This window comes from Camelina sativa, chromosome 8, assembly GCF_030686135.1.
Source record: "Camelina sativa cultivar CO46 ecotype springtype chromosome 8, ASM3068613v1".
NCBI lineage: Eukaryota > Viridiplantae > Streptophyta > Magnoliopsida > Brassicales > Brassicaceae > Camelina > Camelina sativa.
This window is the reverse complement of record NC_141887.1, coordinates 4,435,707-4,452,487: the sequence shown is the minus strand read 5'-3', so window position 1 is coordinate 4,452,487 and position 16,781 is coordinate 4,435,707. Positions and strand designations below refer to the sequence as shown.

The 16,781-nt window shown below is 34.5% G+C and overlaps 3 protein-coding genes, 1 long non-coding RNA gene and 1 pseudogene across 5 annotated transcripts; 4 read left to right on the top strand and 1 right to left on the bottom strand.

Moving 5' to 3' along the window:
* Positions 1 to 780: 780 nt before the first annotated feature.
* LOC104706185 (classical arabinogalactan protein 25) lies at positions 781 to 1,432 on the top strand. Its single transcript, XM_010422347.3, has one exon. The coding sequence runs from the start codon at positions 895 to 897 to the stop codon at positions 1,255 to 1,257; it is 363 nt and encodes a 120-aa protein (XP_010420649.1). The 5' UTR covers positions 781 to 894; the 3' UTR covers positions 1,258 to 1,432.
* A 1,632-nt stretch (positions 1,433 to 3,064) lies between these two features.
* On the top strand, positions 3,065 to 5,464 carry LOC147939672 (uncharacterized; annotated as a pseudogene).
* A 366-nt stretch (positions 5,465 to 5,830) lies between these two features.
* LOC104706184 (uncharacterized) lies at positions 5,831 to 7,105 on the top strand. Of its 2 annotated transcripts, none has more exons than XR_015564583.1 (5): positions 5,831 to 5,969; positions 6,188 to 6,214; positions 6,354 to 6,428; positions 6,585 to 6,613; positions 6,710 to 7,105. It is a non-coding gene; the product is annotated as an uncharacterized LOC104706184 (long non-coding RNA). The 2 variants fall into 2 exon arrangements; XR_015564582.1 differs by having other exon boundaries at positions 6,556 to 6,613.
* A 3,590-nt stretch (positions 7,106 to 10,695) lies between these two features.
* Positions 10,696 to 13,555, top strand: LOC104706182 (tubby-like F-box protein 11). Its single transcript, XM_010422346.2, has 5 exons — positions 10,696 to 11,392; positions 11,766 to 11,853; positions 11,956 to 12,085; positions 12,318 to 12,494; positions 12,922 to 13,555. Exons 1-5 carry the CDS (start codon positions 11,081 to 11,083, stop codon positions 13,403 to 13,405), a joined length of 1,191 nt encoding a protein of 396 aa, XP_010420648.2. The 5' UTR covers positions 10,696 to 11,080; the 3' UTR covers positions 13,406 to 13,555.
* A 112-nt stretch (positions 13,556 to 13,667) lies between these two features.
* LOC104706181 (inactive beta-amylase 9) lies at positions 13,668 to 15,946 on the bottom strand. Its single transcript, XM_010422345.2, has 3 exons — positions 15,445 to 15,946; positions 14,760 to 15,242; positions 13,668 to 14,668 (listed from the first exon to the last, which is right to left on the bottom strand). The coding sequence occupies exons 2-3, from the start codon at positions 14,829 to 14,831 to the stop codon at positions 13,796 to 13,798; spliced, it is 945 nt and encodes a 314-aa protein (XP_010420647.2). The 5' UTR covers positions 14,832 to 15,242; positions 15,445 to 15,946; the 3' UTR covers positions 13,668 to 13,795.
* Between the last annotated feature and the right edge of the window lie 835 nt (positions 15,947 to 16,781).

The window sequence follows — 16,781 nt, the reverse complement described above, 5'->3', positions numbered from 1 at the left end:
GAAATCTTAGGGTCCTATTCTTAGATATTGCTTAATTATTAGTATGACTTTTATGTGTTGATAGAAAAAATAGTTCAATTATAATATCATGATGTCTGTATTCTTTATAGTAAAAGAATAAAGTAAATGAAATCACAATCAATCCTTGTGGAAAGCCCTTAGCTTTTCTCAAAAAAAAAAACCTCTCAACTCAAGTCTTCAATTATATCTTCCAAACACATCAACCATTTACATCTCGACACCTAGTTAACAAAAAGAAACCACTTCCCTTCCCACTGAACCAACTCCAATTGTACTAAATAGACTTACAAGTTACAACTCAAATGCCCTTTTACACAGTATAAACTGCATTATTTTGGAACTTTACAATCCTTTGTGTAAGAATCCAGTCGCTATATATGTTTCTGCATATATATGTTCAATGTTTGTATTAAAATATTTCAAAATAAAATGTATGAGAAAATTGGGATTTAAACAAAATATGGGGGATCTGGAAGCAAAAAACAAAAACAAAAAGGTATTCTATTATTGACTATTACAGAGAGCAACAAAACCAAAAACTAAATTCTATTCATACATCATGATTGAAAAAAAAAAAAAAATAGTTCTCAACTGGAGGTGTGAACCCAAAAAAAAGTACTTGATTAGAAATTGAAAATTGATATACAGTAGTTACTATTTAGTTTTGCAAAGGTCTTCTTCTCTTCAGTCTTTTTTTTTTCCTCCAAAATCTTTATATTATTATTTTACAAAGAGTAAAAGCTTCTTTTATATAGAGACATCATCATCACAACTCCAATTGCACTCGGATCAGTAGATGATAGAGAAAGACACATCCAACAACAAAAAAGAACTCAACTTTGATTTTCTTCAGCATTTAAACAAAAAATAAAAATGGCTTTCTCTTTTCTCAAAAAACTTCTCATCATCTTTTTGATCTCACTCTCCTCTCCTTGTCTCTCTTCTTCTTTGCTATCTTCTCCGACCATCTCTCCCTTCCAACAGCTTTCTCCGGATATCGCCCCTCTCCTCCCTTCCCCCGGTGACTCTCTGCCTTCCGACGACGGCGGCGGAACAATCCCAGCTTCTCCAAGCCCTCCTGATCCCGACACTAACGACGGCTCCTACCCTGACCCTTTGGCCTTTGCTCCCTTCGCTTCTCCGCCGGTTTCTTCTCCTGCTCCTCCGTCGTCTCATCCTTTCTCCGGAGTTTTAATCCTCACCGTTATCTTCTCCTCCGCCTACGTGGCGTTGTAACACTACTATAGAGTTCACTTCACTTATATACATCAAACGAACGTTTTGGTTTCCACGTACGTGTTTGTCCAAATGTATATCATTCTCGAATAATTAAAAATGTTAATTCGTTGTAAACTATAGTTCTTCATCTTTTTGTGTTGCCCCTCTTGACAATGTGAGTCGATTTTAATCATCTCCAATTCTCCATTAAACAATAATAATATGCATGTATTTATAACAACGATGTTATCATTTGATGGTTCACAATGTGCTAACGTTTTGTCAACCAATTAATTGATTTGACGGACGAAGTTTTATATCAGAAATCAATAAATGTTAGTATTTCTTATTTATATGCATTTTATGATTGTATGAAGTATGAACTATATATTTATTTACCTATATAAACAGAATTAATTTATGATAATAAGTAAGAGAATCTTATGTTCTAGGTGAACTTCATTTGTCTGTTTCTGATGTTTGCTTTTTACCTTTTTAAAAAGTTTAAACCATGTTTTAAAATAATCCATACTTTAAGGATTTGAATACCTAACTACGACGTGATGAGTGCATAAACTATATAAATTATAAAGATATGATCTTGTTCATATGATAAATTCTTTGAGACAAATGAGAATCTCTATACATAGATTGATTAACTCTTGTAAAGTTAGTTAATTAAGAAGATATATATATGTGTACTAATATGATTCACATGAAAATGGAAAAAGAATATGGAAATGCATATTGATGATAATTGGTAAAGAATGTGCGCTTTTATTAAAAAAAATATCATATATGAGATTTAACCATACAAAAATAATCAACTAATTGCATTATTCGGGTTAGAGCGAGTATGCATGTGAGTAGCTCCTGTCCTGACGATTCCAAAGCATAAAAGTGTTTATTATCCTGTCTCACACTTTGAGTTGCTTTTTAAACCTCGTTGTCAAATCACACTATACTACTAATTTGATTGATGTATATATTATATACATAAGAGTTTTATAATTTAAGGTTTGTGCGTGACAGATTGTATAATCACTAGCTAAAATGTCGTGTTGATGCCCACTTGGTTTGTCCTTTGTGGGAGCAATATGAAAGGTATAACATGTATACACTACAAAAAAATATAAGCTTCGGTGGTAGCAGATTGTTCTAGCATGAATTTACTAACTGCAATTAAAAGTACCAAAATTGGATGTCAAGTATTTTGTAACATTAGATGAATGCTAACAAATATTTTTCACTAAGCGGGAACATAAAATAACGATTGTAGCTGAAAAGTTGTTTGGAAGCAAAATATTTGGGATTTTTCCACCAACCAAAAAAAATATCGATTCTCCGTCACTTTTTGTCTCTATCTATCTTTTTTTCTCTTCGCCTCTATCTCTGTCTCAATAGCTCAGCTGATCTCTGTTTTTTGTCGTCTCTTTCTCAGTAACACAGCCGATCTCCGTCTGTTGTCGTCTCTGTCTCATTAGCCTCGAACTCAGCCAATATTTGTCTCAGTAGCTTCAAACTCAGCCGATTTTATCCACCTGAAAGGTATACGATATTCAATTGATGTATTTGATATCTTGACTATTTACTAGTATTTGATTTCTTGACTATTTTAAACATTAAAAGGTAATTACATCTCATCAGCCAGATCTTCTGCTTGTTTGCATCAGAACACAGAGGTTAGTTGTCACAATGAAATTGATATTTGATTGATTGGTTTAGGAGTTGGCTGATTTGGCTGTTTGATATTTTGTTTTTATAAATTGTGAATGTGAATGTGTTTGTTTGGTGTTTGAGTAATCCTTATGGGTAAGCACATATAATGGTTGAAAAGACATGGCTTCATCTTAACAGGTATGTGAAAACATTCTATAGTTATGTACTTATTGGTTGATCGAAGTTAAACCTGCCGATACGGTAACCCTTATGATTTTCTGCGAATTCGAATGGTTATGTTCAAGAGTTTTTAAAGTTTGTCATTGATTTTTTTTTTCTTTCATCTTACTTCACTGCAGAGCCGATCCTGGTTATGAGAGAGGTGTTTGGGATTTTGTGAGGTCTGTGGCTGCATGTTTAGAAGAAAATGCGATGATTTTTTGCATGTGCATTAATTGTCGCAACGTAGATCGTCACTCAGCCGGTGATGTTGTTGATCATATAGTAACAAGGGGAATGGATCTGAGTTACAAGTTGCGGTAGGACTGGTATCATCATGGAGAAGTGAAGTCAAGGACTGAATGTAGAAAGAACGCAAGTCAGTGGAACCAAGAGATTCTAGGGTTGTTCAAAGCTGCTAAGTTTATATATGAAGAGCTAGTTATTCAGGGTGATTTAAGTGAGGTTGTTGAGGGTGATGATAAGGAAGAAGATAAGTTTCTAGCAAAGCTAGATGATGTAGAAACACCATTATATCCAGGTTGTGCAAACCACATCAAGATCTTGGCGATTGTTTCACTCTTTAGGCTAAAGACACAGAGTGGTTGGTATGACAGAAGATTTGATCTTCTAATTGAGAATTGGAAAAAGGTTGGTGAAGATATCAGAACTGTTTTGTGGAAATCTATTCAAGTAATCTATAATTTACTTTTTACATGTTGTGAGTTTAAATTATAATTGTTTGCCTCACATGTGTACTTTGTGTTTTTTTAATTACATATTTGATGTAGGCAAGGTTTGAACTTGACGAAGAATAAAAAAAAAATGATGCGTTTAAGCAGATGGGATGTCTGTGGAGATCCTCCAAATCACGCCTTATCAGACAGGTCAGAGGAGCTAAGAAAATGAAAGATAGATGAGTCTGCGACCGAATAATGTACCTACAAATGAATGACGTAAATTTTTCAAAGACAAGACTAGTAATGCCTTTAAGGTAGTAAGTGTTTCATATAAGAGAAGAAGGCAGAAGCAGCTCATACTTGTGGCCGTAAAGGAATGGTCAGATTGAGAGAATAATTGGTCATGAGTAGCTCAAAATCATCCAAGGTGACAAGGCTAAGAGTATGGGTGAAGTCACAGACTAAGAATCATTCATGTAAACATCGATGCGGCTGAAAAGATTGTATGTTATGTTTCTTCTCTTTAGATTACTTTATAAATTGAACATCATTAATGGGTGATGTACATTAATATGGTATTTGTTTGCAGAGAAAATCATCAGAGATAGACATTGAAGCTACTCAGGATTCAGCTACAACGAATCCAAAGAAAGATTTGCTTACACAGATTTTAGGACCTGATAATACAGGAAGACTACGGGCAATGGGTAGAGGCATGAGCTTGACCAAACTAGCTTGTTTCCAAGTCAACAACAACTCTATGGCTGCAATGGAAGAAAATCAGATTTAAATGGAGAATAAAATTCACGATCTAGAGCAAATTATTGAAAAACTTCATAACCAGATTAGTCTACTATATACACATTGTTTACTAATAGTAATACTTACTAAGTTATATTAATTGAATGATATGTTTCTGAAATTGCAGAGACAAGAGGCTGATGTTGGTGAAAACTCTATACATAAGAGTGTAAATACCAGATCACTTCCTAAGTGTTATTTGATTGACTGGACTTCTTCTGATAAGAATATTATTGAGGGGCGTGTTGTTTTTAATGATGATGATGAATTAGTACATGGGATTCCTTTAGGCCTAATGTAATGAAGGTTTTAATTGAATCTGCTACCAAAGCCAGACGCATTTCTATGGAGACATGTATCTGATATGTCTACTATTGAGGATGTAGCTGGAGAAATGATTGCATGAGATGCCGATTTATGTATTGTTCCAGCTGAAGGTGTCATTGCAGAAGACATTGCACCTAAGGTTAAGTGTCTTTTATTGATTGTTTTTTGTATATAGATTATACTTGATTAAATAATCCTTATCTCTGTTTTGCACCTTTGATCCGCAGAGTCTTGTCACAAGTTCAAAGAACAAATGCAAACTCATGGATTATGCTAGGAATGATGAAGTGATCGCTGAAGGCAGATGGCAGTCTCGAGAACCTAAAGCATTGGTAAATGGACTTCCTCTTGGTCCAAATGTAATCAAATTTTATGTGGATGTGGTAGTAAACCCAAAGGCATACCTATGGAGGCCTACACTAGACATGAAAACTTTGCATGATTCTTTAAATTGTTTTGTAGCATGGCCTGCAAATAGAGTTGTGTTTGAGACAACAACGACTGAATCTCATGTTTGTCAATCATCTCCATCAAAGTAGCAAGTACAAGATCTCATAATGAGATGTCTCCTGTAATTTCTAAATCTCCTCATATTCAAGTATCTTCGACTAACTCAGCAAGTCCAAGTTCTCAGAATGACAAGTCTCTAAAAAATCTTAAATATGAAACTTCAATTTTTATATTATTTTTACACCATATTCCAAAATTAATACTAATAAAAATAACAAAATATTATACTATTAACATATAAATATTTAAACAATTATTTCATTGGCTAATTCATTAAGGTGCGGATCACCAAATTCTTCATATCTACCGTTGATTAGAAGAAATCTAACGATCATCAATCAACTCTTAATTAATCTTATCCTTTTACTTCTGTACATCTTGATATCTTTTTTTTTGTCTACTTAATCGATAATGACAATGCAAATCCAATAAACTCTGGATTCTGGAAGCTTCATTGACGCTTGAAGTTTCAAATCACCGATTAAATCTACTGCGAAACTCGAATCCCTTTGATCATCTCTGCCGATTCTAAAGGTTTTCTTCCTTTTTTTCTCTCTCTTTCTGCTGAATCAGATCTTTGTTCAATCGATTGTAGTCCCAAATTATTTAATTTTGGGTATAGATCTTCTCGTTTAATTTTGGGTATAGATCTTTCTTTTTTCCCTTTTTGTTCAATCGTTTAATTTTGGGTATAGATTTTCATTTTTTTTCCTCTTTGTATAATCAATGGTAATAGATCTTCTCGTTTTCAGGTTAGGAGCTCAAAATCATAGTAACAGGTTCTAACACATTTTTTCATTCAAGCCAAAGTTATAATTTTTGATTGAATGAAACTGTTTTCTTTTGATTGTTGTTGTTGTTGATCAATAAAAAGAAACCTATATAAACAAACTATCATATTTATCAATGCATAAACAGTTATTTCAATGGAAGCTAAGGAAATCATATTTTGCATCCCCGCAATGAGCGTTCAACCGAAACTCACACAACAAGGTGAGCAAGATCAAGAAGATCTATACCCACAATTGTTGTTGATTGTTGTTGTTGTTGATCAATAAAAAGAAACCTATCTAAAAAAATATCATATTTATCAATGCAGAAACAATTATTTCAATGGAAGCTAAAGAACATATGTTGCATCCCCGCAAGGAACGTTATGCCGAAACTCACACAACAAGGTGAGCAAGATCAAGAAGATCTATACCCAAAATTGTTGTTGTTGTTGATCAATAAAAAGAAACCTATCTAAACAACTATCATATTTATCAATGCAGAAACAGTTGTTTCAATGGAAGCTAAAGAAATCGTATATTGCATCCCCGCAATGAACGTTATACCGATACTCACACAACAAGGTGAGCAAGATCAAGAAGATCCACTGTTCAAGAGATGTTTCCGAAACCTCCAAAACAATGCACTCAACTCCACTCCTATGAAACGCCCAAAAGTAGAAAAAGGAGAGTCCTCACGAGGCAACGCTCCTTGAAGAATAATGGCATGGTAGCAATCACTATGAGAGTTCATGTTATGTTTAGACTTTGTTAACTTTAAAACTTTATGTAATATGATATTTTATGATTTCATTGTCTTTCATAAATTAAAGCAAATTACATTTTATTCAATGTTTCAAATGACAAATTATATTTGATGCAATTCAATATAGATCTAAATACCATTGCAAGTTAAACAACATTTTCTCAGTGTCATGATAAATATTACATAAGCCAGGACAATATATATCATATCACGGAAACAAAAACAAGAAACAATATTCAACAGCATTTCCCATATGCTATTATAAACGATATTATAGCAACGTACAATAGCCATTAAAAATTACAAAATAACAATAAAAATTGTTATATAGTACTTTTCTATAGCAAACTTTTTGTACTACTAAAGGGTTAAATTCGAGAACCATAATGTCACGAAACAATATCCAATAACATATCGAATGTTTCATTATAATACATTAAACAACTCCAAATATTTGCTATAAAACCAAACATAATAGCACTGAAAATGTATTAGAATAAAGTATAAAATAGTAGACCGATAGCGATATAATAGGTAAACTTTTCATAGCATACAAAAAAATGCTATGATATGTGAAAAGGCTATTATAAATTCTTATGTTCTAGCGTTTATGAAATCGCTACCAAATCTCTATAGTAGCGTTTTTAGTGTCCTAATAATGTCAATATTTTTTGTAAGGATACAAAAGAAACCCATACTCGATAAAACTCTATATATATTATTTTTTCATTAACAAATCAAACAAACACATTTTATCATTTTTAATCTGTATGACAACGATAGAACTTCGTTTTCAACATGTAAATTTCAACATGCATTTTCATTAACTGAAAATAATTAACATACTATTTTGCATGGAAAACATCAAGCCTAAACTCTAAACAAACGCAAGCGACTAAGCGAACTAGCTTTGATGAAGATCAGTGCAGGATTGTAAAAAACATAGTAAGAAGAGAGAAAAACAAAAAATTACACTGTGATTTCAGTCATGATCATTAGTCACACTATAGATCGATGTTTTAATAAGTAAAAAAAGAAAAAGGAAAAAAAGACCACTATACGTTTGTTTCACCAAATGAATGACCGGTAGATTAATATTCGTCGTACAACGAATCATGCATGTGAAGTTTGTTCTTATAGTCTTAGACGTTAAATTAAAATACTCCATGGATTTGGGTTCGAAATCTCAGTTTATCAAAGAGTAATCGATGAGGATATGAAAATCAAAATTAACATGCAAGTCGCAAGATTTTTTAAAAAAAATCTAAACCAGAACAAAAAAAAAATTCCACTATCTTTTTATTTTGGAACATATCCCACTATCTTAAAACAAGAAATCTCATAGAACATCACAATCTGGAAGTTTCTTGGTTATGATTTAACAAGCGACGCACGAAATTAAATCACTATATGAACACGCACGCTATGTTTCTTGTTGCAGCAAACACTTAAAACGATATATAACAGACCAAGCTTCAAATGAAGTCCAGTTCACTTAACTCCTTGACTATTTTTACCCAACAAACAAAGTCTCGAGTTCGCAAACCAAACAAATTTCAGCTGTCTGATACTGACCACATATCACTCCCCACACCCAAGAGGCCAAGAGACCTAGGCCCAGGCCTGAATTTAAAAAACCCACAAACTTAAACGGCTTTTAAGAACTCGGCCATACCAAAAATTAAACAGGTGAAAATAATATCACATCCAGAAAATCAGTAGCAAAAGCGAGTTAAGCCAATCTCGTCTATGTGTTTGTTTGGGGTCTAATGCTGAAACCGAAAATCTATTCCAAAATTATAACTTTTATATGTTTATTTCAAAGTTAATATCATTTGTATAGTATGTATAAGAGAAAAAGAAAAAAGAAACTCTAAAAAATGCATATTTTGATCGGTTGAGTAATTAATTAGTAGTATTGTATGTGTTTTTAACATACAATATCATGGAATTTTTGCTCAAAAGAAGAAAAAAATATATACAATATCTTTTTTTTTTTTTGAAATACAATATCATGAAATAAACGAGAGGGAGAGGAAATATGCGGTGAAACTAAGAGACGTGAAGGAGATCATGGTCGGTTCAAAAGATATGAAACTTACGTTACTTACCTAATAACCGTGTATATATAATACAGATTACAAACTGAAACCGTATTTTATGAAATAACACATTGATTAACAAATGTCGACACATTGTACACAACTGAAATGCGTGATTAAACTAAACGTAAAAATCATAGAATATAATATGCGTAAATATCTCTTTAATTATAGATTAAACCTAAAATACCATGCGTGGAGGAGGTACCGAGCTCGGAAGATGACAGTATTAAGTAATTGAACTAAAGAAGTAAGAAGCACTTCGTACTTATCTAGAATTTATTGTTTTTAATCCAAAACTATGTGTACTGGTCTGGTATACCTTTTTGTCTATTTGTCAACAAAATAGTTAGGTTTGGCTTTAAAAGAAGAAAGGGACAAAACCACAAAGGAGAGAATGCGGCATTAATATTAAAGTACCCGCTTTTGGTTAACCAATCATTCGAATATGTAAAAAATAAAATAGAAGTAAGCAAGATGCTAACCTACGCTACTACCACCCACCCGATGTTTCTTTCTTTATACAAAACGAAACGAATACATGATAAATTTATCTATGGTTAATGATGATGAATCATGGACGTGTCTACGAAAATGTTTTCGTCTCGAATATACGTAGTTCCAACTAACTACAAAGAAATTCGCACGTAGTAGTATACATTATATCAAATTCATTAACCAAATTTATTCGTTAGGACATGGTATATATCAATCTTCCCTTCCTTCAAAAGTCAAGTCTACGAGTAAAAATCTCTCAATTTCTTTGACTTTTTCTCATATAGTATCTTTCAAATCTGGTTGCATACTATTTTTGTAAAGCTTCTCTTCTCAATCTTAAATTCGTAATGTCGTATTGCTTTGCTACACAGAAGAAAACGAAGATCATCGAAGGTAATAAATAAACTAGGAAGGGGACCGAATGAAATCGAGAGCATGGGCTACGCCGCTACGGTTACTTCTACTACATTTAGGAATTAGGAGCGATCGTTGGTTAGATACTTTTAACTTTTAAGTGGACCTCCTAAAATACCTTTTGTATTGTTCATTTATTTATGAGAGCCCACATGAGTTGTCTTTTTATAAATATGTAGTATTATTTTTCTTTGAATACAAAAATATGATTCACTTTACTTATACCTGATTGATATTTTAAGAAGATAAGATTAATATATATATATATATATATATATAAGAATATATGAAAAACTATGAATTTATCTATAAAAAAAGGTGTCAAAAAAAAATTACGTCAGTTAATTTCTTTTGATATTTAAATTGTTGTTTGCCTTTTTAAAAAAATCGGAATCTTATCTAACCCACCAATTTTCTCAGCCACCATTGGTTTTTATTAATTTCTTAACAACCAGAATTGTATTTTTCCTTAATGGTATTGGTAGTAGCATAATATTCAACTCAAAAGATATAATATATTATACATGGTCATGATTCCCCACATTTTGTTACCAGATAAACAATTTTCTTTTATTTGTAAACAAATTAAATTAATTAAATGCATAAATGTTTGTCGGGGTGTAAATATAGTAGTATATAAACATATTGTTTCTGTCATTTTATGCAATTATTAAGAAGATAAATTCAACATCAAGAGAATATATATTTTTAAGGATAAACTCAACATTTATCTAAAAAACAAAATTTGTCTAAATACAAATTCCAAATAAGCTAAAAAGTTTTTTTCCTCCTTTTTTTTCTTTTTTTCTTTTCATAATGTACCTTTTTTGCCGACTGGTATAATAATGGTAATTTTTATTTAAGACCCAAAGAACAAAAATGCAAAAACCAAACTTTTTTTTTTTCATAAAGCAGTGAGACGAAGCTCGCTCTCTCTCTCTCTCTCTCACAATAATTGTTTGAGATCAATCTACTTCGTTCCTCTCAACAACAACACCACCACCACTTCTTCTTCTTCTTCCTCCACCTAAAACCTCAAAACCATCTCTTTAAAACAAAAAAGCCCAACTTTTTTAAAGTATCCCCAGAAGTCGCATGACCTTACGTAGCTTAATCCTTGAGATGCGCTCGAGGCCGCATCGTGTGGTCCACGATCTTGCCGCAGCTGCAGCTGCCGATTCAACAACTCATGGGTCGTCGCAAGATCACCGTTGGTCAGAGATCCCTGAAGAGCTTTTAAGGGAGATTCTCATTCTGGTTGAGGCGGCTGACGGTGGCGAATGGCCTTCACGACGCAGCGTGGTGGCTTGCGCCGGCGTTTGCCGTAGCTGGCGGCTACTTATGAACGAAACCGTCGCTGCCCCGCAGATCTCTTCTAAGTTGACTTTCCCAATCTCTCTCAAGCAGGTAAAAGTTTGATTGAATATAAAGTTTGAATTTTTATTTTATTTTTGTTGACCGTTTTCAAATTCTATACAAAATTGAAAAAAAAAAAAAAAAAAAAAAAATCTGAATTTGATGTTATGGTTGTGGTGTCGTGATTGAGAGCTTCGACCTTGTCAAATAAAAGATGAGAATCCAGCAAACGCTGGTCTCTCTGTGTTTGCGTTTGTATTTGCTTTCAAATGCTGAGCTGAGTGGCTCCTAAACTATGATATTGATCATTAAACCAAAAATATATGGGATTGTGTTTGATTCTTGTGTAGTCCTATCAAAGTGTTGTTTTAATCGAAGAGGCTAATAAAAGTTTGTTGCTTTGTTGGTGTGTATCATTTTGCAGCCTGGTCCAAGGGATTCTCTGGTTCAATGCTTCATCAAACGTAATCGAGTTACACAATCATATCATCTGTATCTTGGATTAACCAACTGTGAGCATCTATCTATCGGAGTCTTGTCTTTCTTTTCTCGTTTCTTGGTTCTGCAATTTTTTAGATTTGACTATTCTTTCTTTTATGTGTCCGTCCCTGCAGCTTTAACGGATGATGGTAAGTTTCTGCTTGCTGCGTGTAAGTTGAAGCACACAACTTGCACTGATTACATTATCTCTTTGCGTTCTGATGATATGTCCAGGAGAAGCCAAGCCTATGTTGGTAAAGTGAGGTGCGTATATATTCGAATTCCATGTTGTGTGAGAGTGTACTAATAAGGATTCAATTTTTCGGTACTGATTAAGAGTCTTACCGTATTGTTAGCATTTTGAGATTGGCATTGATGGATTAGACATACTTAACATGATCGAGTAATCTGAATGTCCACTAGAGTTGCTTTGCCTGTTTTATTGTTGCTATTTACACTCAATGTTGATATTTTGCTATTTCTAAACTTGTGGAAGATCAAACTTCCTAGGAACGAAATTCACAGTCTTTGATGGAAATCTGCTGCCGTCAACGGGAGCCACAAAGTTGAGAAAGAGTCGATCTTCTAATCCTGCAAAAGTCTCATCAAAAGTTCCTCTTGGAAGTTACCCTGTCGCTCATATCACATATGAGCTGAATGTGTTAGGATCCCGGTAATGACTTCTTTTGTCAGACTTAATTTCCCAATTTGAAAAATTCTCTGTCTCAACTTTGTTACTTTTCTCCATCATCTCTTTGGTCTTGTAGATTAGGCATAGTTTCTAAAATCAAATTGAGATATTCGTGAGAAGAGTTGCTGAAAAATGATATGGATATTTCCATTCTTGAATTTTCCAAATTGTGAAATATAGAAGCCTAATAGCATTTACTTCGGTTTGATGTGGTTGCATACAGTATTCAGTTTTTTAGCATAATATGTCTTTGGTTTCTGGAAGATATTTCAAACAAATTAAGGTTTTAATCAGTTAATTTGCATGATTTATCTTTGGTCCCAAACGTCCGGTTTGTTTTGGTTAAACCAGATTGGCAAAAGTTGATGTCAACCAAATCTGATTTGTAATCTCTTAATGGCACTAACAGAGGACCAAGAAAGATGCAATGTGTAATGGACACAATACCTACAAGCGCAATGAATTCCCAAGGAGTAGCTTCGGAACCATCAGAGTTTCCCTTCCTCAGTACTCGGTCAACAACTTTCTCCAGGTCTCAATCAAAACCATTGCGGAGCAGCTCTAGCCACCTGAAAGAAACACCATTAGTACTGAGCAACAAGACACCACGATGGCACGAGCAGCTACGTTGTTGGTGCTTGAATTTCCATGGCCGTGTCACAGTGGCTTCAGTGAAGAACTTTCAGCTGGTGGCCGCAGCAGCACCTACGAGTGGCAGTGTCAGTGGCGGTGGCATGGGGTCGTCACCAGAGAGGCAGAACGAGCGGATAATACTGCAGTTTGGGAAAGTCGGGAAAGATATGTTCACGATGGATTATGGATACCCTATCTCAGCTTTCCAGGCTTTTGCCATTTGCTTGAGCAGCTTTGAGACTAGAATCGCTTGTGAATGATTTGTAAAACTTTTTCAAAGGCATCGTCTGTATTTGTCGTTCAAAAGAGCATTTTTTAGCATTTTGTAAATTGTGATCTTTTAAAAAGAACATTTGTATTTAATAATGTTACAGTTGTGATCTTTTAAAAAGAACGTTCGTGATCTTGTATTCTGATAGTGTTACAGTTCCTTTACTTGTCTAGCATTTTGTAAAATTGTTATCGTGCAATATCAACTCTATTGCTTATGTAGTGCCATTACTCACACCGAAACAAGATATATGTGTCTTAAGCTTCAGGATTCAAGTTTTGTGAAGACAAGGCCGCAAATAATTTTACACTAGGTACAAAAACTATATAAATGCTAAAACAACATGAGACTTTTCTTTTATTTACATATTGCATTTTCATCAAGCGGTCTGCAAACTAGGTGCACCAGTGCCTGAACCTATGTTCACTGTCTTGGTTTCAACCTCTGCTGCTTGATCGTCTGAGGTCAACTCAAATTGGCGCAGGTTCCGGACAAAGACTGTGAAAGCATGGAAATGCTCTGGAGAGAAGAAAAGTGCTCCCATTCTCTGGTAAGTAAACAGATCAATTCCTGCATTCTCATCCTTCAGATTCTCAACGATTCTCTCGAACCCACCAGGAACTGGAGCGGACGAGTTTTGGCCTGAAACAACCACGCCTTGTTTCTTGCAGGATGTTTTGAGGTGGGCAAGTAATGACTCGGGGCTTGAGAGAGACTCAGGTGATTGATGCTCGTCGGATAGATCCATACCCGGTATTATCATTCTACAAGAGTTCTTTCGGAAGATCTCTGCGATAGCTTCGTACCTGTCTTGACCATTAGGGCTGTAGAATCCAGCTGTTAACTCGGAAGGCTGAGATCTTAGCTTGTTCCATTGGTGTAAGAGAGGTAGCTTCCCACATAGAGGCACTCCAATCCCGCTAAATGCAGATGAAGCAACAGAGAGGACACGGTCTGCGTGGGATGTGAGAAGAGACGAGTACCAAGCCAAGAAGAAATCACCATACTGAGATTCCCAGGAACCGCCATCTGAGAAGAAGGAAGAGGAATGAGGTTGTTGATCGTAAGCAGGAGCATCGTGTGGACCACCAAGTCCCCATAGAGGGTTTCCTGTGGATTCAGCGTAGCCTTTGAGAGCGGAGAGCATGTGTTTATCATAACACTGGAACTCTCCTGCGCCAGAGCGCTTGACGTCGGGTTGATGAGAAGGGTATCTTAACTCACCGTCAGGTCCCAAACCTAATGTGATTCCCTGCAAAACAATGACCAAAAGATCAGGAACTAGAACCAGAGTAGACATGACATACTCAGAACGTAAGAGCAAAACAAAGATGATATAATACCGTGATTGTGTTGCCCATGTAATCTGAGAAAACAGACTTGAAGCTCTCACAGAAACCTCTGTAAACCTGCATAGGTGTCTTCCCATCAAGAACAGGAACATCATCAACTGCAAACGACAAGCACTCTTTGTACTGTTGTCCATATCTGTCCGTAAAATAGACCCCTGGTTCAGCTTTACCAATCTTTTCCACCCAGTCAGGTAGACCAATACCCGGGTTTTTCGATCCGTGGAAAGAGAGCGAAGCGTGAAGCTTAAGTCCCACCTTCTTAACAATCTCAGCAACTGCTAAGTAACCAGACCAATCATATTTCCCAGAAGCTTCTTTCTCAACAACTCCCCAAAAGATTGGTAACTCAATGCCTTCAACACCAAGTAGCTTCAAAGCTTTGAGCCCAGCTGTGATAGCTTTCAAGTGGTTCACATTGTTACAATCTGAAACTGTGTCTAGCGGAAGCCCAACGAATAATTTAACACTCTCAAGCTGCAACAAAGAAAAAAAAAACATGTTCTCAGAATTTGGATCATAATTAAAGAAGGAAAAATCAAATCTTGATTAAGCTTCTATGTTTCATAAGCTCTATCTCAAAAAAAAAAAAAAAACATCAAGTAAGCAAATTTGATAAACAAATCAATGGATCTGAGTAAATCTGAAAATTTTAAGAAGAGAAGGTTATAAAAATTACCGATTTAGAATTTGGAGTGGATTTAAGAAAAGGGACACCATCGGAGACGATGGCTTCGCATTTGACAGATCTGGAAGAGCAACGGATCGAGATATCCTTAAATTTCGAGCTTTGGCTCAAGAACGTAACTTTATTTCTCGGTTCGCCTGAGATTACAACGGACCCAAACCTAAATCCGAGCTCTCTGTAAGCTAATTCAGCTCTGCAGATCCTCGTTTGTGGGTTTCCAATCACTGAAACTTCCTTTTTTTTTTAACAAAACGAATCGATGATACAAAAACCTTAAAAAGACTCAAATTTGTAGCGGTTAGATAGACAAATGGATTACAATAAAAAGAAGAAGAAAAAAAAAAAGCGTCCTGACTCAAAAGAACGAACACAAACTCTCGATTTGTTTTTGCTTTGTGGATTTCGAAAGGATTGTGGGATTTGGTTTATATATAAGAAAAGAAGAAACGTTAATGGATAAAACGGTGCCTATTTGGACTTAACACGTGTCATTACCAGGAAGCTCCCATACTTGTAGCCGTTTAAAATATTTCACTTTATCAATTTTTTTTTTTTTTTTTTGTTGGTTCCGTTTTAATGACAATAATAAAATCTTTTTTAAGTATGACCACGAAAAATGAAACTAATAAGGAATACATAACATTTTATTTTATTTTATTTTTCGTTAAACACATGATACTTTAAAAAATATTTCTAGTGGTATAGTTTTATCGAGGAAAAGGAATGATACAATATATTGATCATTGACTTATTAAATTTTGTGGTCAGCTATTTAAACTAATTCATACTCCAGTATACAAGCCTATTCTGCTAAAAATAATACATTTATCGGATTTTACAAGAACGTAATATGGTTTCAAGCTTACTGCTTAAAAAAAGGGTTCGATGAATAGACCATAAATATTTTAACTTCTTTGCATTTGAAATTTTTCTCGATCTCATCGTTTAATTAAGACGAGTAACGTACGGTGGTAATATGAAATTTAGCTTAATTTTCAAACCGATTATTCTACTATAATCTATTCATTTCATTGCCATTTTGAATTTATAGTACTTATAAATAGTTGGAATATCGAGAATATTGGAATCTTATCCAAATTAACCGTATTAAGTATTAACCTATTTTTTGCAAGATTCAACGAACAGTATCCATAAGTCTGATTGGTGAATAATGGATAGTATTATTTTTATTTTTTGTTAGAATAATTGTTTGGCCAATATTATGATGGGCTTCGCCAGTTGGCTGGCGGGGCTCTATCAATAGGCAGTTCCAGCTTAAATGGAGACAAACAGTGTGATCGTCACAGATTCAAAGATTTAAGAGGTAA

What these genes read in the sequence shown, in the direction of transcription:
- LOC104706182 (XM_010422346.2), top strand. Translation starts at nt 11,081, where the DNA reads ATGACCTTACGTAGCTTAATCCTTGAGATGCGCTCGAGGCCGCATCGT. An exon ending in TCCCAATCTCTCTCAAGCAG is followed by an intron (nt 11,393 to 11,765) that starts GTAAAAGTTTGA and finishes ATCATTTTGCAG; the next exon opens with CCTGGTCCAAGGGATTCTCT. An exon ending in GCCTATGTTGGTAAAGTGAG is followed by an intron (nt 12,086 to 12,317) that starts GTGCGTATATAT and finishes AACTTGTGGAAG; the next exon opens with ATCAAACTTCCTAGGAACGA.
- LOC104706185 (XM_010422347.3), top strand. Translation starts at nt 895, where the DNA reads ATGGCTTTCTCTTTTCTCAAAAAACTTCTCATCATCTTTTTGATCTCA.
- LOC104706181 (XM_010422345.2), bottom strand. Translation starts at nt 14,831, where the DNA reads ATGCAGGTTTACAGAGGTTTCTGTGAGAGCTTCAAGTCTGTTTTCTCA. An exon ending in ACATGGGCAACACAATCACG is followed by an intron (nt 14,669 to 14,759) that starts GTATTATATCAT and finishes ATTGTTTTGCAG; the next exon opens with GGAATCACATTAGGTTTGGG.